Source organism: Heloderma suspectum, chromosome 10 (genome assembly GCF_057233095.1).
Source record: "Heloderma suspectum isolate Gila_16-S chromosome 10, 16-S_ref, whole genome shotgun sequence".
NCBI classification, from domain to species: Eukaryota; Metazoa; Chordata; class Lepidosauria; order Squamata; family Helodermatidae; genus Heloderma; species Heloderma suspectum.
The window spans coordinates 17,146,436-17,173,904 of record NC_139467.1 but is presented as its reverse complement, the minus strand read 5'-3'; the positions used below and the strand labels follow the sequence as shown (position 1 = coordinate 17,173,904).

Below are 27,469 nucleotides of genomic sequence, written 5' to 3'. Positions count from 1 at the left end.
CTCATCCAGGGGACTCTCCCAGAGCCTGTCCTCCCAAGCTCTTGTTCTGGGACAGTTCCCTGAATGAGAGATTGTGAAGGCAGACCTTCCAAAGAGGTGCATCGACTGCTTTGTGAGGCTGATGTGGCTTTCCAGAGAGGCCACTTGGCCACATGATCTCTCATCTGGGGAACTCTCCCAGAGCAAGAGATTGGGAGGCAAGCAGGCAGACAAGCAGTCTCTCTAGAGAACCCATCTGCCCAATCTCTCACTCTGAGCCCTCTCCCATAGCGAGAGATTTTGTGGGTGGCCTCTCCAGGAAACCCACCCACTAGCTTTCTCGCTTTGGGAGAGGGCTCGGAGCAAGAGGTGGGGAGGAGGTGACTGCTCCTCCAAGAAAACCTCCTTGCCTCCCTCCTGCATTTGCTGCAGCGGGCAAGCTGGTCTGGCGCAGTGGCGGTGGCCGTGCCTTCAGGGGCCCTCCCAGCAGGGTCAGGGCGCAATCCACCACCCCTCCCGATCTGCCGCCTGAGCAGGGGATTCACTCTGCCTCATGGGAGGGCCAGCCCTGGTTAACATAAACCATGGCTTAGCAGGATGTGTGAATGCGGTCAATGTGGCTTAGATTAAGGGACTTTTCAGAAGATCTGTTTTAGAGCAGCAAAGTCCAACTGCCCTTGTATTTTGTGGAATCCAGACATCCTCCCTAAAAGAAGCAATTCTGCCTTCCCTTGTGAAGTTACTGGGAAAGAAAGAGATTGGATGTATGTATTTGCCAAACTCACCGGGCCACCATAGCCAGAACCACCGTAGCCAGGAGGAGCCCCCTAGAGCAATAGAAAGAATGACGTTGTTAGTTTTAACATACTACATGAAAGATAAACCATGGTTGCTGTTGTCAATATCCTATTACAACAACAATGATTTGTGGATCGATTCAGTTGCTCTCCTACGTGCAAGTATACAAGCGAGTGGCCATTACAATGACCTGAGATCATGCATTCTTGATCCCTACAATATGAGCTGAATGACATGCTATGTTAAATACGTAGCGTGTGGCCAATCTTCGCCATTTTGTTTCCTTAGCGTAAGAGTGGGGACCCAATCTGGATTGGGACCACCATGTGTGGGGAGTAACCTTCCCACCCAGCCACTTCTTTCCCCAAGTTACCCCACTACCACCACTCTTGAGGCTAAAACAAGAGGAGAAAAAGCAGTTGGCACCAATAGAAAATTGGCCTCTTTGGTAATTTGATTATCTCTCGATACACTTTAGGCTTCTTAATATGTGGTCACTGTGCTCAAAGCAAACTCAGTGATGGGGGGTAAATAACACCAATATCTAGAGATGTCAGAGAAATCCGCAACGGGACCAAATGATTTCAGATTTTCATGAATCCGACCTGCAGATTCTGCAGCGGGAGTGGCATTTCCCTTGACAGGCATATTGCACAGAGTTTCAGACCAATTTTCTAACTTTCCCAAATTTCACTGTAGAAAAATATGCAACTTTTTTTAAAAAATGCCCAAAATGCACATTTCCCCATAGGCTAAAGTTCAAAAATACGCATTTGGGGGGAATTTGCACATTTCCACAAATACAAAATTGTGCAAATTTGGAAACAAAGAAAAGCCAATTCTGGCAATAGGCAGATAACAGAATGAAAGGCACCTGACAATCCCCGAAACACAGACGGAACAGATTTTACACAATCTGTACATCCCTACCAATATCTCAGTCCATCATGGCTACGTACACAGCTGGGGACCTGGATACTTGAGAGAGTGTGCTGATTCTCACAATCAAACAAACCACCGTGGCTTGTTTTAATGCTCAGCATGTGCCAGGTGCCATTTCCCTACTTACCCACCCAGGTTCAGTTTGTCGTCTCGCCCAAACCCAGGCAGCATGGCTTGTCTGAGCAGGAAACAACCCTCAAATAACCCTACAACAGTCCATGGGTTTAAAACAAGCCACCGTAGCTTCTTTAAGCCACCATGGCTTCTTTTGATCATGGAAACCAGGTCAGTATTTTGTCCCACATCAACCTAACTGTACATCAAGGGTAGGAGACCTGGTGCCCTCCACATACTTTGGACTACAGCTCCCACAATATCTGACCATTGACCTTGCTGGCTAGGGCTGATGGGAGTTGTAGGCAAAAATATCTGGAGGGCATCAGGTTGTCTACCCATCAATTACACACTATGTTAATCACATGGTTTGCACTGTGGTGCAAGTGCAACTATTTCACAAAAAGCTGGGCAAGGGGCTGATCAGTGGGGGTGGGGTGAGCAAGTGGTTTTAACCCTTTCCCCCTGCTACAGTCCCAATCCAGATTGCAAAGAGCTGTGCCTGCTATATGTATGGGGGTGGGGGGAAGGTTCCCATTCATTCCAGTGTGAATGATCATAAAGTTAAGAGCCGAGTAGATGGAAAAAGAAAAGAGAAAAGCATCACACATCAAGGAAACTAAAATCATCCAAAACAGAGCTTCTCATACTTACTGGTAGTGGTGGTGGTGGTGGCCCATCAAAGGAACCCTGCAAAAATAAAGATACCCAGGTTACTCAGTCCTACAACTCAACAACAAAACATAGGCTCTCTTCATGGGTGGTTCCTGCTTAACAAACCATGGCGTGTTAGCACAGCTAGGTTCAAACAACACTACAACCCATGTTTCAAGAACAGCCCATGGTTCAGTGACAACCCACACTCAACCCCTCCTCAACCTTGTGGTGTAGGTTATCATATTGTGTGAACCCAGACCATGTGTATGGGGGAACGGGGGAAGATGGGAAATGAACAGAGACAAGCATCACACATCATGGAAACTAAAATCATCCAAAACAGAGCTTCTCATGCTTACTGGTGGTTGTGGCCCAACAAAGGAACCCTGCAAAAATAAAGATACCCAGGTTACTCAGTCCTACAATTCAACAACAAACCATGGGTTATCTTCATGGGTTCTGTGTGGTTAACAAACCGTTCAGACAACAAAATGACTGACATGTCAAGAACAACCCACTGTTACCCACACAGTTCAATGGTAATCCACACTCAACCCATCCTCAAATTTGAAAATAAGTTATTGTGTTTTGTGAACCCAGACTGTATGTATAGGGGAGCTGGGGAAGGTGGGAAATGAAAAGAGAAGCATCAAGAAAACTGAAATAATCCAAAACAGAGCTTCTCATACTTACTGGTGGTGGTGGTGGACCACCAAAGGAACCCTGCAAAAATAAAGATACCCAGGTTACTCTGTCCTACAACTCAACAACAAACCATGGGCTCTCTTCATGGGTGGTTCCTGCTTAACAAACCATGGCTTGTTAGCACAGCTAGGTTCCAACAACACAACAACTCATGTTTCAAGAACAGCCCTCGGTTCAGTGACAACCCACACTCAACCCATCCTCAACCTTGGAGTGTAGATTATCATATTGTGTGAACCCAGACTATATGTATGGGGGAGCCGGGGAATGTGGAAAATGAAAAGAGACAAGCATCACGCATCAAGGAAACTAAAATAATCCAAAACAGAGCTTCTCATACTTACTGGAGGCTGAGGTTGGGGTCCACCAAAGGAACCCTGTACAAATAAAGATACACAGGTTACTCTATCCTACAGCTCAACAACAAACCATGGGCTCTCTTCATGTGTGGTTCCTTAGGGATGTACGAAGGTGACTTAACTTTCACGGATTATGTTGATGGTGGGGGGGAGGCGTTCCATCCCTCCCCCCGGAATCCTGGCCGGGGGGGGGAGGCACTCCGTTCCTCCCCCCGGAATCCTCAAACGGCCGGCTGTGCTCCGCGGCAGCTCCGTGGAGCAGCCGGCCAGGCCCAGCCAGGCCAGAGCCATCCACAGCCGGATTTCCGGCCGTGGAGGGCTCTGGGTAAAAAAACAAAACAAAACCACGTGCGCAAATGGCGGCGGCTATGGCCGCCGCCATTTGCATTCCTTCTTTTTGGCTGTCTTAATCTACGTAAATATTTACGTAGACTATGATGGCGAAAATAAAGGGGAACGCAAATAGTGTAGCGGGCGCTATTTGCGTCCCCTTTTGATTCACCGTTTTAGCCTACGTAAATCTTTACATAGGCTAAAACGGCGATTCAAAAGGGGACGCAAATAGCGCCTGCTATGCTATTTGCGTTCCTCTTTATTTTCGCCGTCATAGTCTACATAAATATTTACATAGATTAAGACGGTAAAAAGAAGGAACACAAATGGTGGCGGCCGTAGCCACCACCATTTGCGTACGTGGGTGTTTTCTTTTAAAAAAAACCCACCCAACCATGATAGGCTACGTAAAGATTTACGTAGCCTATCACGTCTTTTTTTTTCTTAAACCTAGCCATGATAGGCTATGTAAATCTTTACGTAGCCTATCACATTTTTTTTTTTTTACACAAGCCTGGAAATGGCGGCGGCGGCAGCCGGTCAGAAGAGCCGCTGCTGGAGCTGCTGCCGGAGCCGCTGCCGCAGCTGCTGCCACCCGGAAGATCCGCCTCAGGTGAGTCTCATCCCAGGAGGGATCCACGGGGGGCAAGCCGTTCCGCCACAGAGTTCGGGGGGCCAAATGCACTGGCATTCGGCCTCACCAAGATCCGTGGTGGAATTCTCTGACGTCCCTAGTGGTTCCTGCTTAACAAACCATGGCTTGTTAGCACAGCTAGGTTCAAACAACACAACCACCCATGTTTCAAGAACAACCCACGGTTCAGTGGCAACCCACACTCAACCCATCCTCAACTTTGGAGTGTAGGTTATCATATTGTGTGAACCCAGAGTATATGTATGGGGGAGCGGGGGAAGATGGAAAATGAACAGAGACAAGCGTCACACACAATGGAAACTAAAATCATCCAAAACAGAGCTTCTCATACTAACTGGTGGTGGTGGTCGTGGCCCACCAAAGGAACCCTGCAAAAATAAAGATACCCAGGTTACTCTGTCCTACAACTCAACAACAAACCATGGGCTCTCTTCATGGGTGTTTTCTGCTTAACAAACCATGGCTTATTAGCACAGCTAGGTTCCAACAACACAACAACCCATGTTTCAAGAACAACCCACGGTTCAGTGACAACCCACACTCAACCCCTCCTCAACCTTGGAGTATAGGTTATATTGTGTGAACCCAGACTATATGTATGGGGGAGCCAGGGAATGTGGAAAATGAAAAGAGACAAGCATCACGCATCAAGGAAACTAAAATAATCCAAAACAGAGCTTCTCATACTTACTGGAGGCTGAGGTTGGGGTCCACCAAAGGAACCCTGTACAAATAAAGATACACAGGTTACTCTATCCTACAGCTCAACAACAAACCATGGGCTCTCTTCATGGGTGGTTCCTGCTTAACAAACCAAGGCGTGTTAGCACAGCTAGGTTCAAACAACACAACAACCCATGTTTCAAGAACAACCCACAGTTCAATGACAACCCACATTCAACCCATCCTCAACTTTGGAGTGTAGGTTATCATATTGTGTGAACCCAGAGTATATGTATGGGGGAGCAGGGAAAGATGGGAAATGAACAGAGACAAGCATCGTACATCATGGAAACTAAAATCATCCAAAACAGAGCTTCTCATACTTACTGGAGGCTGAGGTTGGGGTCCACCAAAGGAACCCTGTACAAATAAAGATACACAGGTTACTCTATCCTACAGCTCAACAACAAACCATGGGCTCTCTTCATGGGTGGTTCCTGCTTAACAAACCATGGCTTATTAGCACAGCTAGGTTCCAACAACACAACAACCCATGTTTCAAGAACAACCCACAGTTCAATGACAACCCACATTCAACCCATCCTCAACTTTGGAGTGTAGGTTATCATATTGTGTGAACCCAGAGTATATGTATGGGGGAGCAGGGAAAGATGGGAAATGAACAGAGACAAGCATCGTACATCATGGAAACTAAAATCATCCAAAACAGAGCTTCTCATACTTACTGGAGGCTGAGGTTGGGGTCCACCAAAGGAACCCTGTACAAATAAAGATACACAGGTTACTCTATCCTACAGCTCAACAACAAACCATGGGCTCTCTTCATGGGTGGTTCCTGCTTAACAAACCAAGGCGTGTTAGCACAGCTAGGTTCCAACAACACAACAACCCATGTTTCAAGAACAACCCACAGTTCAATGACAACCCACATTCAACCCATCCTCAACTTTGGAGTGTAGGTTATCATATTGTGTGAACCCAGAGTATATGTATGGGGGAGCAGGGAAAGATGGGAAATGAACAGAGACAAGCATCGTACATCATGGAAACTAAAATCATCCAAAACAGAGCTTCTCATACTTACTGGAGGCTGAGGTTGGGGTCCACCAAAGGAACCCTGTACAAATAAAGATACACAGGTTACTCTATCCTACAGCTCAACAACAAACCATGGGCTCTCTTCATGGGTGGTTCCTGCTTAACAAACCAAGGCGTGTTAGCACAGCTAGGTTCCAACAACACAACAACCCATGTTTCAAGAACAACCCACAGTTCAATGACAACCCACATTCAACCCATCCTCAACTTTGGAGTGTAGGTTATCATATTGTGTGAACCCAGAGTATATGTATGGGGGAGCAGGGAAAGATGGGAAATGAACAGAGACAAGCATCGTACATCATGGAAACTAAAATCATCCAAAACAGAGCTTCTCATACTTACTGGTGGTGGTGGTGGCCCACCAAAGGAACCCTGCAAAAATAAAGATACCCAGTTTACTCTGTCCTACTTCTTACCCAACACAGATTTTCACAAGAAAATTACAATGGAACCTACTGGAAACATGGAGTCTACTGATCAGGGAAGTCAAGGAATGTAAACCTTTGGGGAAAGCCACTATCAGAAATGAAATGTACCTGCAGTGCCAGAAAACCAAATATAGCTAAATTCAGCATTGCATCAGCATTGGGGAAGGATATGGTTAAAGTTCATCAGGATTGCTCAAAACCAGTTTTAAAAATAATAATCATGGTTTCACATGGATTTGGAGGCTGTCATTCCAAGTGATCCCCATTAGCTATAACCAGTGCTAAAGCTAAACTATGCTTATAGCAAACTAGGGAAGGGAGGGGGAAATGTGAATACAAGAAAGGAAGAGCCATAGCTCAGTGATGGGTGCTTTAGATGGGTGCTTTAGAGTAATAAAGGAACTGGCAGAAGAACTCTCAGAACCGCTGTCTATTCTCTTTGAGAAATCATGGAGGACCGGGGAAGTGCCAGATGACTGGAGGAGGGCTAACGTTGTCCCTATCTTCAAAAAGGGTAAAAAGGAGGAACCTGGGAACTACAGACCAGTCAGTCTGACATCAATCCCTGGGAAAATTCTGGAGCAGATCATAAAGCAATCCATCTGGAAGCACCTTGACAACAATGCCGTGATTACTCGAAGCCAACATGGATTTGTCAAAAACAAGTCCTGCCAGACAAATCTGATCTCATTTTTTGATCAAGTCACCTCCCTTGTAGACCGTGGGAATGCTGTAGACATCATATACCTCGACTTCAGCAAAGCTTTCGACAAAGTGCCCCATGATATCCTGATGAGCAAACTTGCTCGAAGTGGGCTAGATGAAACAACGATCATGTGGATCCACAGTTGGCTACAGAATCGGACTCAAAGAGTGCTTCTCAATGGGACCTTCTCAAGCTGGGGAGAGGTAACGAGCGGGGTACCGCAGGGCTCAGTCCTGGGCCCAGTGCTCTTCAACATTTTTATTAATGACTTGGAGGAGGAGGTGCAGGGAATGCTGATCAAATTTGCAGATGACACAAAATTGGGAGGGATAGCTAATACTTTGGAAGACAGAAACAAAATTCAAAGTGATCTGGATAGACTGGAGTGCTGGGCAGAAAACAACAGAATGGCATTTAATAGGGACAAATGCCAAGTTCTGCACCTAGGAAAAAGAAACCAAATGCACAGTTACAAGATGGGGGATACGTGGCTCAACCACACTACGAGCGAGAAGGATCTTGGAATTGTCGTCGATCACAAGCTGAATATGAGCCAACAATGTGATGTGGCTGCAAAAAAGGCAAATGCTATTTTGGGCTGCATTAATAGAAGCATCGCTTCCAAATCCCGGGAAGTACTAGTTCCCCTCTACTCAGCACTGGTTAGGCCTCATCTGGAGTACTGTGTCCAGTTCTGGGCACCACACTTTAAGAAGGATGCAGACAAGCTGGAGAGGGTTCAAAGGAGGGCAACAAAGATGATCAGGGGACTGGAAACAAAGCCCTATGAAGAGAGACTGAAAGAACTGGGCATGTTTAGCCTTGAGAAGAGAAGACTGAGGGGAGATATGATAGCACTCTTCAAGTACTTGAAAGGTTGTCACAGAGAAGAAGGCCAGGATCTCTTCTTGATCATCCCAGAGTGCAGGACACGGAATAATGGGCTCAAGTTACAGGAAGCCAGATTCCGGCTGAACATCAGGAAAAACTTCCTGAGTGTCAGAGCAATACGGCAATGGAACCAATTACCTGGGGAGGTGGTGGGCTCTCCCACACTGGAGGCCTTTAAGACGAGGCTGGACAGCCATTTGTCAGGGATGCTCTGACTTGGATTCCTGCATTGAGCAGGGGGTTGGACTCGATGGCCTTGTAGGCCCCTTCCAACCCTACTATTCTATGATTCTATTCTATGATTCTAGTCCAAGACCTTTGAAGGTCACTGGGCTGGAGAATGCTGGTCCGGTGGCCATGCAGGCCATGGTTACAATGCCCGCAATTTTTTATTTATTTTCTTTTGCATCTTTGGCAAGTCAATTCTCTGTGAATGCTCCTTAGGTTTCAGAGTACATGTTCACATTGCCCAAAGCAAACTCAATGCCCATGGGTAAGAATACCAATATTTCAGTCTATCATGGAGACCTGGGCACCTGAGGGAGTGTCTTCTCCCACATCAACCCACCTCTACCCTTTGGGTCAAACTACATCAGTGATAGGCAGTTGCACCTTCCAGATGTTTTGGACTACAGCTCCCATAATCACTGACCATTGGCCACGCTGGCTGGGTCTGACGAGCGTTGTAGGCCAAAACATCCAGAGGGAACCAAGTTGTCTACCCTTGAACTATTCATTACACTATTCACTGCTTGAGGTCAAGGCTTCTCTTCCACAAATGGGGTGAAGCCCTAGTGTGGGCTCAGGTGCTTTAAACCTTTCTCCCCTGCTGCGGTCCAGTCTGGATCACCAGGAAGCCTGTCTGCTACTTATATGGGAGGAAAATTCCTATTCATTCCAGTGAATAAACATAAAGCTGAATGCTGAGCAGATGGAAAACCAAAGCAGACAAGCAGCTCTGAAGCATGTCTTGCCCATTGAAAGCCAATGTTCCTGCTCAGTCACTAAGATCATCTTCAGAAGTTCTTCTCTGGGTGCCCCTGCCTACCATGGTGGGATGGGTGGCTACCAGGGAAACAGCCTTCTCTGCAGTGGCCCCCCTGTCTGTGAAATGCTCTTCCCAGGGAAATCTTTCTGGCGCCTTATAGCATCATCCAATAGTAGGGTTGGAAGGGGCCTATAAGACCATTGAATCCAACCCCCTGCTTAATGCAGGAATTCAAGTCAAAGCATCCCCAACAGATGGTTGTCCAGCCTCATCTTGAATGCCTCCAGTGTAGGAGATCCCACCACCTCCCTAGGTCATTGGTTCCATTGTTGTATTGCTCTAACAGTCACCTGCATATGTTTTGACACCAGGTTAACACCTTTCTTTTCCAGCAGACATTTAATTGCTAATTTAGTGCTCTGATTGCTAAACTGATTCTGTAATATTTTTACCTTTTTAATGTGTTATTATTTTAATATAAATCTGATATTCTCAGTGTTGTCTTTATTGCTTTGGTTGTTTTGTTGTTGGGGTTTGTTTCTGTTTGTTTGTTTGTTTTTATTATTTTAAGCCGCCTTGATGGCACCTGCCAGTTGAGTGGTCCATAAATTTAATAAAGACATAAATGAACACCAAACAGAGACACACACCATGGTATGGGCACTGAACTACAGCTAGCACAAATCGTGGTGGATGTGATATCTGGATTTAGCTGTATAGTGAGATAGCCCACATCAAGGAAATTAAAATAATCCAAAACAGAGTTTCTCATACTTACTGGGGGTGGAGGCTGGGGCGGGGCCCCACCAAAGGGATGCTGTAAAAATAAAGATACACAGATTATTCAGTTCTACTGCTTGCCCAACACACATTGGCACAAGAAAATTACAATGGAGCCTCCTGGGAGCATGGAGTCCTCTGATGTGTGAAGTCAAGGGATGTCAACATTACGGGACAGCTGCGATCAGTCTGGATATGCGACACTGGGAAATCTGTTCTGTTTAAGCCCGATGGATTTCTGCAGCTGTAAGCAGGAGCGGATTGAATCAGGGTGGGATTTTCTGGAATCTGGGGAAATTTTGCACATTTCCCCCCCGGTTCCGCCATTTGTGCAAATTTTTTAAAAAATTGTGCCTTGAAATATGTACAAATATGGATGTAATTTTTTTTTTATGGTTAGTCTTGCGCATCTGTGCAGCATTGCAAGTCCGCCCACATCTCCTATACAGCTCTGCAGAAGTGTGTTGCCCTCTTGCCAACATCCTTGTCAGTTTCATCCTCTCCACATCCTCTACTTTGTTTAGCCCAGTAGAGCCATATTCAATATTATAGTTTTAAGCTTTCACATTTTATATTGTTTATGTTGTACTTTATGGTTTTAATTTTTGTGAACGACCCAAAGAGCTTCTGCTATTGGGCAGTATAGAAATGAAGTAAGTGAATAAATATAAATAATATCCCTTGCTTCTCAAACAACTTGCCAATTTCCCACAAGCGCCTTCTGTGTTAACTTTCTTGTGACTGGGCAAGTGTGCAACGGAAGCAGGGCACTCCCAGACGTCAGTTTATCACTTCACCCCAAGGAGCAGGTTGCTAAGTGCGCAACCTGGTCCCCTTCTCCTGACCTGTCAGTGGGTAAAGTGCACAGACTTCATCCTGACAGCTGTCAAATTAGCCAATGACAGGCTGGGAAAAGTCCGTTGCGCTTAGCTCCTTCCAAAATCAATAGGACTTAAGAGAGGTAAAAGGTAAAGGTGTCCCCAGCCAGTTGTGTCCGACTCTAGGGTGCGGTGCTCATCCCCGTTTCTAAGCCGAAGAGCCAGCGCTGTCCGAAGACGCTTCCGTGGTCATGTGGCCGGCATGACTGAACACCCAGGTGCACGGAACGCTGTTACCTGTCCCGCCGAGGCGGTACCTATTTATCTACTGGCAATTTCTTGCTTTCGAACTGCTAGGTTGGCAGGAGCTGGGACTGAAGACGGGAGCTCACTCCGTCACGCAGCACTCGGGTCTCAAACTGCTGTCCTGCCGACCTTCCGGTCGGCAGTTCAGCGTCTTAACCACTAAGCCACCGCGGCCCTCTAAGAAAGGTAGGTCTCAATTTTCACACTGATTTCAATGGGATCAATGTGCAATTAAGTTAGACTGAAATCCTGTACACACTTACTTGGGAGTAAGTGCCATTGTACTCATGGGACTTACTGCCGAATAGATATGCATAGGACTGCACTGTTAGTCTCAATCCAACCCACGGTGCTTGATTCACATTGGGTCCGCCACTCCACATCCTGCCCCTGCCCCAATTAAAAAAAAAACCTGATGCTGAATGTCTCCTAGAGATCCATTTCCACCTTACCTGCGCATCTGTGCAAAGCACAGAAAGCCAAAAGATGACCACCGCAACTGGGAGCTTCATTTTGCTTGGGCTTGAGGCTCCTTTCACCCTGGCATGAAAACGCTCAGAGTGCAAGAGGGTAGTTCAGAAACAGTTATTTATTGATCTGTGATCACAAGCCAAACTGCCCAAACTTAAAGCTTCCATTGAGACAGCTGCCAAATTGCTTTATCAGTAAGGAAAGGTCAGAGGGATTATTTGGCTGTTCTTGCAGAACGGACCTTCTGTTTTCAGAGCCAAGAGCAACGTGGACTCTTCATGTTCTTCCTACAGCTGAGCCAACATTTCTCAGAAGATTTTTTTTTTCTGAGAACATTTTTGAGATTTTTCTTTCCTCCACCGCTCCCCTCTGCCCGCCTGCCCGCCCCCCAGAAAGTGTAAGGCCACTTTGCAGATTCTTTTCCCTAATATTCTCCACCATTTTTTTAAGTGGCAGCCCCCATTCCCCCCACACACACACAATGACCCAAAACAAGACTAGATCTGGGGTATTGTGGAGAATGCAAAATGGTGGCCAGGTTCCAACACAGTTACTTTTGCTGCTACCCCTTGCAGCAGCAGCAACTCCCCCCGCCCCAATCCCCAACAATAACAGACACTGTGCTCCTAATAGTGAACTCTGCCCCTGAGAAACTGCTGGATAATTTCTACTACTCATAAGAACATAAGAAGAGCCATTCTGGATCAGACCAAGGGTCCATTTAGTCCTGTTCACACAGTGGCCGAGCAGCTTTCCATTGGAAACCCTCAAGCAGGACATGAGTGCAACAGAACTCTCCCACCCATGTTCCCCAGCAATTGGTATACAGAGGCATGTTGCCTCTGATAATCCAGAAGGTAGTTCAGAGCCATCATGCTAGCCTTCTCCTCCATGAATTTGTCTATCCCCTTTTAAAGCCATCCAAACTGTTGGATCTCACTACACCCTGTGGCAGTGAGTTCCATAGTTCGATAAAGCACTGTGGTAAGAAGTCCTTCCTTTGGTCTGTCCTGAATCTTCCACCATTCCGCTCCATCAGATGACCTTGTGTTCTAGGAGTATGAGAGAAGGAGAAAACTTCTTCCTAACCGCTTTCTCCGCATCATGCATAATTCCATACACTTCTACCGTGTCTCCTCTTCCTCACCATTTTTCCTAAGCTAAACGGTCACAGCTGCTGTAAACGTCCCTCAAAGGAGAGTTACTCCAGCCCCTTGATCATTCTGTTGGCCCTGAAGCCTAGTAGCCACTGATGGCCTTCTCCTCCAGGAATTAGTCTACTCCCCATTAAAAGCCATCCAAATTGGTGGCCATCACCAAGTCTTGTGGTAGCTAATTCTATAGTTTAACTATGCACTGTTTAACTATGCACTTACACTCCTGGAAAATTTAGTGAAATAGTCACACACACACACACACACACACACACACATTTTCTCTGCCTACAAATCAGGTGGAGAATTTTGGGAGGCCATTTGTGCACAGCTCTAAATATTTCTTCCTGAGTTTTTCCCACCTTTGCATCAGCTCAAGTATACTTCTTTGACATTTGCACTCAGGTATGTAGAAAAGATACCTTGTGTCAATTTACAAAAAACTATCTTATGTATATTTTTAATCGTAGCATGATTCATGTTTGCAAGCACATGGAAACTATAAACTTTCCTGGAAAGCTCAGTCGAATTACAAAGATATGGGAACTGCTTAAGTTTGTTGAAATCCTCAGCTAAGGTGGCCAGGTGTAGAAGAGGGCTTTTCCATAGGTGTAGCTGTGCTCTATGAACATCTCTACACCAGCCTAAAATCCCGCTTTTGAAATGGGGCTTTCTGCTTCCATTTTAAATGCAGGGTTACAACGGACTCCCTTTACACACGCTCCCTTCCCCCCAGTCTTTTCCCCCTTATCAGAGTCTTCCATAAGTTTCATTATGCAGCCAGTAGATGGTGCTGAGGTCTAGCTCCTCTTATTGCCTGTTTTCCTCTTTCCATGAGAGAACTCAAGTGCTGTAATTTGCTAGCTCATTATCTCCAATCTTTTTACAAATGGAATAAAGGTCATTTAGTGCGGGAGACACCCTGGAGGTCAACGACATCATCTAAAAGGCCTGCAAACTTCCATGAGTAACCTATCTCAATGGCAAGATAAAAGCTCCTTGTGAAGAAGCCTTACGTTTGGCTGCCTCTGCAAACTTCAGCTGGTCCACATTGCTATAGCCAGCCTTGACCAAGGCTGGCTACAGACTGCATGTGACTCCTGTGTTACCACAATGTCACTGGCTACCAGGCTGCCTCTAGGCACAATTCAAAGTGCTGATTATGACATATAAAGCCCTATACAGCTTGGGACTAGGCTACATGAAAGACCTCTTCTCCCATATGAACTTGGCCAGGTTTTAAGATCTTCAGGAGAGATCCTTCTCTTGGTTCTGCCACCCTCAGAGGTGTGTTTAGTGGGGATGTGAAAGAGGGCCTGCTCAGTGGCTGCTCCCCAGTTGAGGAACTCCCTGCCAAGGGAAGCTAATTTTGCCCCTCTCTGTTGTCCTTTCACTGGCAGGTAAAGACCTTTTTATTCAAGTAGGCCTTTGGCATGTATTGCTGAAGAGGGTTCTATTAGACAAAGTGCTGTTTATTTCTTTTATTGTTGTGTTTTTAGTTGTGCTTTTGATGTGTTTTTATGTTATAACTAAGATGTTGTTTTTAATTTTTGTTTGCTTGTTTGCTTGCTGCCTTGAGCACCATTTGGGGGGCATAAAGGCAGTATATACATTAAACCAATAAATACAATAATAAGAAAATGTGCAGGAGCCTTGCCCTCTTTCTGACCTGGCCACCTTATCAAAAATCCAGTCCTCAGTATACAAAGAATATTGGAAAGGCAGGCATATAATGGCCATGCAGGGAACAAATGCACCTTCTGAATATTGACGTCTTCAGCAGACACTGACCTGGTTCAGTCACCACAGGCCACCGTGGCTTGTTCCAGTGGGCTGTGCTGGGTTGCCAATTAATGCTCCCACTGCTTGTGTGGGTGGTTAACAAACCAACCCCAAACCCTACAACAGGCTATGCATTCTGGGTAGTTTGTTAACCACCCCAATAACCCACTTGGTTGGGTTCAGACATCACAACAACCCACACCTGGCGAGGGCAATTAAGGAAATGAGCCAGCACTTACAGGGTGGTTAACAAGCCACTGTGGCTTATTAGACACTTCATGTCATGTGAACTGGGCCACAGGGTAGGTTTACCAACTGAAGGGGGCGGGGGGAGAAGGGGACTGGCCTTGCCTGATTCTGTCTGTTTATGAGAGATCTGATCTGCAGAAAGCAGCAGGTGACCTTTTTTTTGTTTTGCTTTGCCCACGGCACAGAGCAAATCCTTATCACCTTTAAATCGCTGCCGACCAAACCTGCTTTGGATAGGACAAGTGCACAAACAGAGGCTGATTTCAAGAGCTGGCAACTCCAGTACTGGATCCATTCCAGAGAAATAAAGGGACAGGCAGCTGAACGGTTCTGCCTGTGCATGTGAGTGTGTGCGAACCAACATGCGCTATTGGTGTAGCTGAGCCTTCCACAACACAGTGCCCTCAGGATGTGTTGGACAACAGCACCTATCGTGCCCCATGCTGACTGGAGATGATGGGAGTTGTCAACCGGCATCTGTGCTTGGGGAAGAATATTGTGGCCAAGGGCTAACACCAGTGGAGCCTGGTGGCTCCAATGTCAGTGGGGCTGTGAATCTGCTCTGGGTTTGTCAGAACTCTAAAGGAGCTATCCAGCGTGCTGAACCCCGCCCCCAAACTAGGTTCAGCACAGTTAGAGTTCTGACTGAAACCCAATAGCTAAATCACCACCCCATTAACACTGCAGCCACCAGCCTCCACCGGATAACACAACAACGGTTTAGGTTCAACAGCGTCTGTGAAAGGGGAGTTGAATCTAAAGCCTATGGGGCAGATCCGGCCCTCCTTATGCACCAGGCCAGCCTTCTGGAGTTCTCTAGAGGGCCATGCCTCCTTTTCCTGGCACCATCCCTTTCCCCTGACTGCTGATAATTTGGTGGTTTCCCGGCTTTTGCAGGGTTTTTTTTTCTCCATTCTAAAAGGTTGAAATGCCTCTCTTAAGCCTTAGTTACTAGGGGGCTTTCTCCACGATGATGGAAGGAGTAGCCAATCATGGCTTACCTGGATTTTTCAAAGAGCTGGCTTTGCTCTGTGCAGGGCTCCACGAGTGAGTGTATCCCACCAGTAAACATCACTTCACAGAACATACTTTCGGGGGGAGGGGTGGAGTGAACGTCATCTGACTGGCGGGGTGTCAGGGTGGAAAATGAGCCCACAGAGCCCCAGAGCAGTTTTGATTCTGAGGAGGAACAGCAATCCGTGGGAGAGGAGCCAGCTCATCCCTCACAGGCACAGCAGCTGGAAAAGAATCCTTTCTTCTGTGTCTTGAGTTGGCTACTGGAGTCTACTGAAAGAGGACACCAGGGCGCTCCTGACACAGGGGTTGCTCAACCAATAAAAGAGGCTCCCCCATTTCGTCTTTGAGAATAATAGAGAGGCTCCCCCGCTTTCAGGGGACAAGCCTCATTGACCACAATGGGAGTTACTTCTGAGTCGAAACTAATTGGTTTGCGTTGGGAAACACAGGGGGACAGGAACAATCTCCTTCTCTTTCTCTCCCCCAACCTATACTTCCTTAAATAAACAATCCTTCCCAGAACACAGTGTTCTTCTAGCTGCCCTGTTGTGATCAATCGAAGCTTCGACATCAAGTCTGTTTCCCGCCTCTCAGCTGAGCAGAGCAGAGCAGAGCAGAGCAGAGCAGAGCAAGCTGCTCCAGCTGGTCCAGGGACTACAGAAGCAGGCAAGCTCCCAGAGAGCGAGTGAACAGAGCGAGTGGACAGGGGGAGCAAACAGGAGTTGGCCAGGGGAGTTCAGCAGGGGAGGTCAAGGGGGAGGCCCCTAACATTTTTATTTTTATAACTAACTTTTTTCCATTTATTTGTCTTGTAACACACACTTTCACACCAGTGGGCCTCTGCTTTTAACCTCTACTGAGTAGAGGAGCAGGCAAAGGCTAGTCTAGAACAATCACAAAGCTAGACACAAAAAGGGAAAAGAGGCTATGGAAGGACAAGACTCTCCAGTGGTGGTGACCTGCAAGGTGTGTGCAATGTTTGCTTTCTTGCCTGAGAACAACATGGCCTACACCTGCAACAAGTGCAAGTTGATCACGCTGCTGGAAGAAAAAGTAAGTGGACTGGAGCGGCGACTGTCGACCCTCCGGGGAATAAGAGAACACGAAGAGTTCTTGGACAGAATGGGGGAACTACAGCAGCAAAGGGAAGACCAGAAGCTTGAAGAGCAACATCAAGAAGAGGCAGTGGGAAATGCTGAGCTGAAGAAAAATGGAGTAGAGGATACTCCTTGGAAAAGGGTGACAGTTAGGAGAAGAACTAGATGCCACTCTGCACCAGTGGAAGCAGTGGAGCTGTGGAACCGATTCCAGGTACTTGCGGATGAGACTGGAGGACAGCTTGCAGAGGAAGAATCACAGGGGAACCTGCATGAGAGTGAGCAAGAGGCTGAAGGTCAGTCAAACAGAGGCGATGAAACCCAGGCCTACAAGAAGAAGAAGAGAAGAGTGGTAGTATTGGGAGACTCCTTGCTGCGTGGGATCAAGACCCAAGTATGTCGTGAAGACCCGTGGACTCGCCAGGTATGTTGTCTCCCGGGAGGACAGATTAGAGACGTGACTGACAGGTTGCCTGCACTCATAAAGCCCACTGACAGGTATCCCTTTCTTCTCATCCATGTGGGAACAAATGATACCGCCAAGCGGAGCTACAAAGAGATCACGTCAGACTTTGAAGCTTTCGGAAGGAAACTCAAGAACTTTGGGGCCCAGATAGTTTTCTCATCCATCCTTCCAGTAGTTAGAAGAGGGATAGAAAGGGAACGAAAAATACTCTGGGTGAATGACTGGCTATGAAGGTGGTGCTGACGAGAGAGATTTGGATTCTGGGACCACGGGCTATACTTCCTGGAAGATGGGCTGTTGGCTAGGGACAGGTTGCACCTCACAAAGGATGGGAAGAATGTGTTTGGCCACAGCATGAAGAACTTCATCAGGAGGGCTTTAAACTGAATCCTACGGGGAAGGGAGATGTAATGTTGGGGGTAACAATGGACGTAGGCGCATGCACTGCAACGGAGAGAACAGCTCTGATAGCACCCAATAATAGTCTTCAGACACATGTAGGAAGAAAGCCAGACTATGAAGCACATGGTCTTCGATGTCTATATACTAATGCCCAGAGTATGGGAAACAAACAGAACGAACTTGAACTCTTAATACAAGAGGGAAATTATGACCTGATAGGTATAACTGAGACTTGGTGGGATGACACTCATGACTGGAATACAGCAATTGAAGGATATAACTTGTTCAAAGCCAACATGGATTTGTCAAAAACAAGTCCTGCCAGACAAATCTGATCTCATTTTTTGATCAAGTAACCTCCCTTGTAGACCATGGGAATGCTGTAGACATCATATACCTCGACTTCAGCAAAGCTTTCGACAAAGTGCCCCTTGATATCCTGATGAGCAAACTAGCTCAAAGTGGGCTAGATGAAACAACGATCCGGTGGATCCACAGTTGGCTACAGAATCGGACTCAAAGAGTGCTTATCAATGGGACCTTCTCAAACTGGGGAGAGGTAACGAGTGGGGTACCGCAGGGCTCAGTCCTGGGCCCAGTGCTCTTCAACATTTTTATTAATGACTTGGAGGAGGAGGTGCAGGGAATCCTGATCAAATTTGCAGATGACACAAAATTGGGTGGGATAGCTAATACTTTGGAAGACAGAAACAAAATTCAAAGTGATCTGGATAGACTGGAGCGCTGGGCAGAAAACAACAGAATGACATTTAATAGGGATAAATGCCAAGTTCTGCACCTAGGAAAAAGAAACCAAATGCACAGTTACAAGATGGGGGATATGTGGCTCAACCACACTACAAGCGAGAAGGATCTTGGAATTGTTGTCAATCACAAGCTGAATATGAGCCAACAATGTGATGTGGCTGCAAAAAAGGCCAATGCTCTTTTGGGCTGCATTAATAGAAGCATCGCTTCCAAATCCGGGGAAGTACTAGTTCCCCTCTACTCAGCACTGGTTAGGCCTCATCTGGAGTACTGTGTCCAGTTCTGCGCACCACACTTGAAGAAGGATGCAGACAAACTGGAGAGGGTTCAGAGGAGGGCAATAAAGATGATCAGGGGACTGGAAACAAAGCCCTATGAAGAGAGACTGAAAGAACTGGGCATGTTTAGCCTTGAGAAGAGAAGACTGAGGGGAGATATGATAGCACTCTCCAAGTACTTGAAAGGCTGTCACAGAGAGGAAGGCCAGGATCTCTTCTTGATCATCCCAGAGTGCAGGACACGGAATAATGGGCTCAAGTTACAAGAAGCCAGATTCCAGCTGAACATCAGGAAAAACTTCCTGACTGTAAGAGCAATACGACAATGGAACCAATTACCTGGGGAGGTGGTGGGCTCTCCCACACTGGAGGCCTTAAGACGAGACTGGACAGCCATTTGTCAGGGATGCTCTGACTTGGATTCCTGCATTGAACAGGGGGTTGGACTCGATGGCCTTGTAGGCCCCTTCCAACCCTATGATTCTATGATTCTAAGGCTCTCTAAATGCGTTATTTCAATTCATGGGAATCTCGATGCACATTTTGGCAACAAGCCTCATTGACCACAATGGGACTTACTTCTGAGTAGACACACATATGTTTGTGCTGGGAAGGACAGGGAGGGGAAACAAAGGGAGGGGAAACCAGCCCCCTTTCTAACCCGATGATGCGCAGGAACGAAGGTCTGAATTAGTTACTCCTGAAGGCAATAAACCAAACAAGGGAGAATCGCAGCTTGGGGAAAGCGCTTTACACCCTGTAAGGAATTAATGCTTTAAAATGTGCTATTTCAGTTGAGGGGGATCTCTGTTGTGCGCACTCAGGGGGCAAGCCTCATTGACCACAATGGGAGTTATTTCTGAGCAGACACTAATTGGTTTGTGTTGGGAAAGACAGGGATGGGAAACACACAGGAAACACCCCTTGACCGGGGTCACGGTGAAAGGCACACCCCTGGGCAAGGCTAGCATACCCAAGATAAATGCAAGGGCTGGGGCATGCAGCAACTATACCAGGGAGAATCCGACTTAAGGAAAAGAATCGGACTTTAAGCAGTCTCAGGAAATCTGGTTTTTCCCTGATAAACTCCAGAGTGGCTGCTGGGTGGCCACGACGTCTGATATCCCTAACAACTTCCACATGCAGCTGGCTCAGAGTAAGTCACTCATGGAGTCACCCCCTAGAAGTAAGAGTTTTAGGGTGCAGTTCTCTGCCGATGGCTATACACCCCAGAACGCGGAGGTGTACGGGCACCCTATGCAGCGCGGGAGAAGCAGCAGAGGCAACCTTCACCTCCACGCTCCTCCCACTCTGCCTTTTGGTTAGATGGGCAGTTTCACCCATGTAGCTGGGGCATGTCAGAGTGGGAGGGGTGGAGGCTGGAAGGCCTCCCAGGTTCCCCAACCCCCTCCCCTCCTTGCCCACTGGCATGCCCCCTTTTCCCCCTCTCCGAGGTCACCTTTGCGACCTCAGAGAGCCAGCCGGCGTGGTTCTCTCTGTTCCAGCTGTGAGGAGGATGGGGGGCAGCGAGCACGGATACCTGGATCTGCAGTCAGAGCTCTGTCTCTGTCCTTGGATCCAGGAATCCAAATTAACCTATCTAGGGGCCATAGGATTGCTCCCTCCAACTAAAATATGGAGGTATTTGGGGGAGTTTTGGCCCCCCTCTTTGGTGTTTCGCCCCACTCCCCTTTGCTTTCAGCCCCACCCATCACTGGAATGTGCCCCCCACCCCGACACAAGAACTTCTCCAAAGTGGAATTCGGCCCTCGGGTTGGCAGAGGTTCAACCACCCCGCTCTGCATCACATTGAAGGTGCAATCCTATGCATGTTTAGACAGAAAAATGTCCTACAACTCCCAGCATTCCCCAGCCAGCAGTGCTGTCTGGGGAATGCTGGGAGTTAACAGTGCCAATAGCGACGAGAAAAAAAACACAAAACTGCTGGAAGGTTGGAAAGCAAAGCCCAAAAAGAAACAGGTGCACCAACTGAATTCCAAAAGTATCTCCAGGAGTTTTTCTCTTGATAAAGACCAAGTGTCAAAACACGTTGGGAATTCAGTTGGTGTATAGGGATGTACAGATTCCCCACCATCCGTCCTGGTGGAGAACCTGCGGCTCTGCTCCGTGAGGATTCCGCAGAGCCAAGGGCCGCTGCTTACCTGCAACTGGAGCCCTTCACCTCCACGCCGATCGCCATCTTAAAAAAAAGATGGTGATCGGCAGGATGGCCCCATAGACTTATACGCAAAATAGAGCCTTCAATCTTGCGTATAAGTCTATGTGGACTTATACGCAAGATTCATGGCTTTTTATTTAAAAAAAAGCAATTGGCGGGATGTCCCGATAGACTTATATGCAAAATAGAGCTGTGAATCTTGCATATAAGCCTATGGACACATGGACCTATATGCAAGATTCATGACTCTATTTTGCATGTAAGTCTATGGGGACATCCCGCTGATCGCTTTCTTTCTTTCTTTTTTTAATGGCAATCGGCGCAGAGGCAACCATGCTGTCCCACGTGGAATCCTCCAGGAGAGGAGGTAAGTGGGGCCAAACTGCTGCAGATTCCTGAGGCCAGATTCCAAAGAATCCAGCCTCATTTGAATCTGCAGCGGATTTCTCTAACATCCCTATTGGTGCAGCTGTTTCTTTTTGGACTTTAACACTGGGAACTGAAGGACTTTTTTCTGTCTACACATGCATGGGATTGTGCCCTAAAGTACATTTTCATCTAGCTATACCAGGGACTGAACCAAACTTTCAAAGGAGAAATTGGTTCAATCGGGGGGTGTGTGTGTGTGTAATAAAAATGCAAGATAGGGGAGGGAAGGTCTGCAAAGATGATTTCAGCAGCCCTGGGGGGATGGTTTGCTTAATCCTTTCCCTGCAGGCTGCTTTTGCAATCAAAATTCCTACACATACATATACACATACCTGCTTGCCCACTAACTAGGGATGTACGAAAGTGACTTACCGTCACTTACCGTGCGCGGATTATGTTTATGGGTGGGGGGAGGCGTTCCGTCCCTCCCACCGGAATCCTCGCATGGGGGGAGAGGCATGCCGTTCCTCCCCCCAGAATCCTTGAACAGCCAGCTGTGCTCTGCGGCAGCTCCGCGGAGCAGCCGGCCACGCCCAGCCAGGCCAGAACCATCCGCAGCCAGAATTCTGGCCGCGGAGGGCTCTGGGTAAAAACAACAACAAAAAACAGTGTACGCAAATGGCGGCGGCTATGGCCGCCACCATTTGCGTTCCTTCTTTTTGGCCGTCTTAATCTATGTAAATATTTACGTAGACTATGACGGCGAATCAAAAGGGGATGCAAATAGCGCCCGCTATGCTATTTGCGTTCCCCTTTATTTTCGCGGTTTTTTGTGTTTTTTTAAACCCACCCAACCATGATAGGCTACGTAAAGATTTACGTAGCCTATCACGTCGTGTGTTGTTTTTTTTTAAACCTAGCCATGATAGGCTACGTAAATCTTTACGTAGCCTATCATGTCTTCTTTTTTTTTTTTACACAAGCCTGGAAATGGTGGTGGCGGCAGCCGGTCAGAAGACCAGCCACCGCCGCCGCCGCCACCCAGAAGATCCGCCCCAGCAGGGGGATCCGCGGAGGGGTGGCAGGCCGTTCCACCACGGAGTTCGGGGGGGCGAATGCACTGGCATTCGGCCTCACCGAGATCCGTGGCGGAATTCTCTGACATCCCTACCACTAACTGGGGTGGCGGGGAGATAGGAGGGCTTGTGCAGTTGGGAAAGCAGGTAGGAGACAATTTTGATCACAGAAACAAATCCTCCATTCACAGAGGGCTATCAATCCCTACCTCTAGGCTGCTGTTGTGATCAACTCTCCCCCTGCCGCCACCCTCCGCCCCCCCATCAGCATTTCCCTTTAATTAAAAAAAAAAGAAAAGCAAAATACTTGGACATTGGAGAATAATGCTGACCTATGCTGTGAGGTTGTCCTATCTCTCAACCTGTGCTCCCTCACAATATGGATATAACGACAGCACTGGTCTACCTTTCAGGGTTGTTGTAAACCAATGCCTCAGCCCCAACTCAAACCTGCAGATGTATTTATTTATTTATTTATTACATTTCTATCTCACGTTTCTTCCATTGTGGAACCCAAGGTGGCTACGTGTGGTTCCCAGGCGGTCTCCCCTCCAAGCACTGTCCACCAGACCCAGACCTGCCTAGCTTCAGCAAGGTGGCTGCCTCATGTGCCTTCAGACCATGCCCTGTTTGAACACGGGGTTACATTGCAGGGCTGTCATAAGCCACTCCCCACCACAGCACATGGATACACCGTAGCCTACAACGTAGGGAGTATATTGATAGGCTTTATTTATTTATTTGTAATCTGAAAAAAGTCACATTTTTCCCAAGAAAAAAAAAGTGAGTCTGAAAGAGAATGAACCTTTGCCTTTGCCACTACTTTTTGTTTGGGAAACAAGACAATCATGCTATTTCCCATTCCCCACCCCCATCCCCACTGTCTCTTCCAATCCAACAGAGACCAAGAAAGAAATGTCAAGAGGAACCAGGAAGTTTCATTTTCAGACAATGGAAATGTTTCACTTTCACATTTCATAAGTTTATGACCCTGACCCTAACCACGGCAAAAGACAGGTCTATGACTGCCACCTAGTGGATATGTTGGGAAATTGCCATTGATCTTACGGTGCTTAAGCACATAAGACTCTTAAGTCCGGCGTTCTGTTCACACAGGGGCCAGCCGGCTTCCCGTGGGAAACCCTCAAGCAGGACATGAGTGCAACAGCACCCTCCCACTCATGTTCCCCAGCAGTTGGTATATGGAGGCATATTGCCTCTGATAATCGAGAAGGTAATTTGCAGCTATCATGCCTAGCCTTCTCCTCCATGAATTTGTCTGTCCCCCTTTAAAGTCATCCAAACTGTTGGATCTCACTACATCCTGTGGCAGTGAGTTCCATAGTTCCACAATGCACTATGGTAAGAAGCCCTTCCTTTGGTCTGTCCTGAATCTCCCACCATTCCGCTCCATCGGATGACCTTGTGTTCTAGGAGTATGAGAGAAGGAGAAAACTTCTCCCTAACCGCTTTCTCCGCATCATGCATAATTCCATACACTTCTACCGTGTCTCCCCTTCCTCACCATTTTTCCTAAGCTAAATGGTCACAGCTGCTGTAAATGTCCCTCAAAGGAGAGTTACTCCAGCCCCTTGATCATTCTGTTGGCCCTGAAGCCTAGTAGCCATTGATGGCTTTCTCCTCCAGGAATTAGTCTACTCCCCATTAAAAGCCATCCAAACTGTTGGATCTCACTACATCCTGTGGCAGTGAGTTCCATAGTTCCACAATGCACTGTGGTAAGAAGTCCTTCCTTTGGTCTGTCCTGAATCTCCCACCATTCCGCTCCATCGGATGACCTTGTGTTCTAGGAGTATGAGAGAAGGAGAAAACTTCTCCCTAACCGCTTTCTCCGCATCATGCATAATTCCATACACTTCTACCGTGTCTCCCTTTCCTCACCATTTTTCTAAGCTAAACGGTCAGAGCTGTTGTAAACGTCTCTCATAGGACAGTTACTCCAGGCCCTTGATCATTCTGGTGGCCCTTTTCTGCACCTTTTCCAACTCTACGATATTCATTTGTGGTGAGGTCCGGAATTGCACACAGTATTCCAAGCGTGGTCGCACCATGGATTTATATCAGGGTAGTTTCATTTTCAGTTGCTTTCCTAATTTGTCCAACATGGGGTCTGCCAGCTTCCAGACAGAGGGCTGCTAGTGCTACCCATCCAAAGGCACTGTGTAGCTATTCTGTCATTTCCTCCTTAACAGATTTTCTGCGATAAGGGGGGGGAAAGGAAGAAGAGGCAGGAAAACATGGGTTACTAATGGGAGATGACATTATCTGGACCTCCTGTAAAATTCTGTGAATGGGGCAGGGTGATGCTGGATGCGCCTGATCTCATCTGATCTTGGAAGCTAAGCAGGGTCAGCCCTGATTAGAACTTGGATGGGAGACTAGGGATGGCAGAGAATTCCACCACAGACTCCAATGACTCACCCCTGGAGTCCGTGACGGAACACGGCACTCCCCTCCACCACCCCGCGAAATTCTCCCCGGATGGACCCTACCTGCCACCAGCCAGTCCTTTACGTAGCCTATCACGGCAAGGAGCAGGGATGCAAATGGCGTCCGCTACGCCATTTGCATTGCTACTCTTTTTGTGATAAGTGATGTAAATATTTATGTAGCCTATCACAGCTAAAGCTGGGATGCAAATGGCATAGTGGACGCCATTTGCATCCCTGCTCTTTGCCGTGATAGGCTACATAAAGGTTTAAGTAAGCCTATCACGGCTAAAGCAGGAACGCAAATGGCGTCCACTACGCTGGACGCCATTTGTGGCCGCGGACCAGCAGCGGATGGAAGTCCGGTTGTGGATGGGCCCAGCTGGCGGCTCCGCGGACTTGCCACGGAGTGGAGCCGGCCAGGGAAGATTCCGGGGGGGAGTGACGGATTGCCTCCCCTCACCCCCGTGGACACCCTGGACCGGAACGATTAGTAGATTTCGTACACCCCTATGGGAGACTGCCTGGGAAGCTTCCAACCCTATGATTCTATGAGATCTATGATAAAAGTGTGCTCTGGAAGCATCCTCAGCCATTGATGATGGGTTGTGTGACCTACAAGTCAGCTGCAACTTAACCAAAGGACCATTCTGTGTAGAGCTACCACCATTTTTATTTTTTTGCTGTTGCCTGGGATGCAAGGAAAGCAAAGAAGAAAAGAAAGCAAGAAAGCCAAGAGTATTTGAAGGGAAGAGGTCTAGAACAGCTGCTGTTGGGTGCTTGTGTGATGTTCTAAGTCGGCTGTATGAAGAAGAAGAAAAACGGGAGAGAAAGGCAGGGGATGCTAAAAATTAAACCTGGGTCTCATGTTAAACATTGGTGCTAAAGGTGGACTGAAGACTGCTGTTCTAAATTCTCAGTTGTACCCAGTGGCGGCTGGTGACTCCTGTTCCAGAGGCGCGGTGATTCCATTCAGTGTTTTAGTTACCACCAGCCAAAACTCTAAAGGTGCTATCCAAGCTGCTGAAACTTATCCCCCAAATGGGTTCAGCACCTCAGATAGCACCTTCAGAGTTTTGGCTGGTGGTAACTAAAACACTGAATGGAATCACCATGCCTCCAGAACAGGAGTCACCAGCTGCTGCCACTGGCTGTACCACAACTCCTTCAGAACCCACGCTGAGTTCACTAGGACATAGTCCTCAGGAAGCGTGCATACGACTGCAGCCTTCATAGGGCTGTTTCGGGGTCTTTTGCAGGACCGTCCCAAGACATTTCACTGCCCAGTGCAAAGGATTTGATGGAGCCCCTGCACACACACACAACCATTCCATGAACAGAAGCTGGCTGGACTGGCAGTTGAATCTGACTTCAACACTGGCAATGGCACAACCTCCTTCACCACACCAAAGGGCAGCAGGCTAAATCAAGGGGACCATTGCAGGCAGCGCAGCACACATAGCTCTGTCCTTGAACACCTCGCCGCTGTTCGCTGCCCACCTCAGCATCTGCTGCCCCGACAAGTTACTCCCAAGGGGATGCAGCCCTTGACATTAAAAACGTTCCTCAGCCCTAATTTTGACGATGCTGGTGGGACACGTCTACTAACCCCTGGACTCTGCGTTTGCACCAGTCCAGTGTTCCTCAGTGTTCCTTTTTGTTTCTTGTTTGTCCCTTGGCTCTCTAGATCTTTTTGTTCCCGCGATGCTCTTTGTTTGGTTGAAATACATACCATGGACACACACACACACACACACACACACACACACACACAGGTCAGCAATGGAAGAAAGGAGGACAAATGTGCCCTCCAAACAGCGCTACTTGTCTACTCACAAGTAAATTACTCATGGGGAGGCATCACAGCCTGCTGCTGGATCCACAGTACTTTGCGTGGATCCCACTACGCGAGGATTGATAGGGGACTATGGAAGCTCTGACAAGGGACTCCTTTCCCCCGTAGCTGCCATCCTAAGCTGAACATTCCCCCCTTCCGCACCAATTATTTGCATCACTATGCTGTACCCTTTTCTCCCCATTTATCTGCTGTGATGTCATCACAGAGCCATTGTAGTTTCCTAGGTGACTACAGTCAACAATTGTTCCCAGGCCCCTTCCATATCAACTTCTGTGTGACGACAATGGCTTCCTTAGCACCAGAGACTTTGGATAACCTACCTCAGCCTCCAGGTGAAAGAGCTGGGTAGAGACTTGCAGGGGCTGGAGAAAGGAGCCCAACTGGCTCCAGAAAGGGCCAAACAGAGGGTGTAGAGTAGAAATTGGCAACTAGAGGCCCCAGGGCCAAATTCACCCTCTCTGGAGGTGTCCCAGCTGCCAATCCAGAAGCAAAAGAAGTTTGAGGAGAGTGTGGTGGTTCTTAAAATGGCAGCACACATTGGGAAAGAGAGGGTTCGGGGGTTCCTTCTTCTCTTCATTTGTTTTTTTTTATGTAAAACTAGTTAGAGGA

At 47.5% G+C, this 27,469-nt stretch overlaps 1 protein-coding gene across 7 annotated transcripts in view; it reads right to left on the bottom strand.

Annotated features, from left to right (window-relative positions):
- LOC146337836 (uncharacterized) overlaps positions 1-27,469 on the bottom strand; it is an 83,328-nt gene that overhangs the window by 43,294 nt on the left and 12,565 nt on the right. The window contains exons 4-14 of one of the 7 annotated variants that reach the window (XM_084815342.1): positions 10,119-10,157; positions 6,670-6,699; positions 6,311-6,343; positions 5,952-5,984; positions 5,593-5,625; positions 5,234-5,266; positions 3,540-3,572; positions 3,184-3,213; positions 2,850-2,876; positions 2,488-2,523; positions 765-806 (exon numbers count right to left, since the gene is read on the bottom strand). In XM_084815342.1, the coding sequence (XP_084671468.1) occupies positions 765-806; positions 2,488-2,523; positions 2,850-2,876; positions 3,184-3,213; positions 3,540-3,572; positions 5,234-5,266; positions 5,593-5,625; positions 5,952-5,984; positions 6,311-6,343; positions 6,670-6,699; positions 10,119-10,157 (369 nt within the window). The remainder of the gene's footprint in view (positions 1-764; positions 807-2,487; positions 2,524-2,849; positions 2,877-3,183; positions 3,214-3,539; positions 3,573-5,233; positions 5,267-5,592; positions 5,626-5,951; positions 5,985-6,310; positions 6,344-6,669; positions 6,700-10,118; positions 10,158-27,469) is intronic. The other 6 variants (XM_084815344.1, XM_084815345.1, XM_084815343.1 and 3 more) reach the window with 6 other exon arrangements.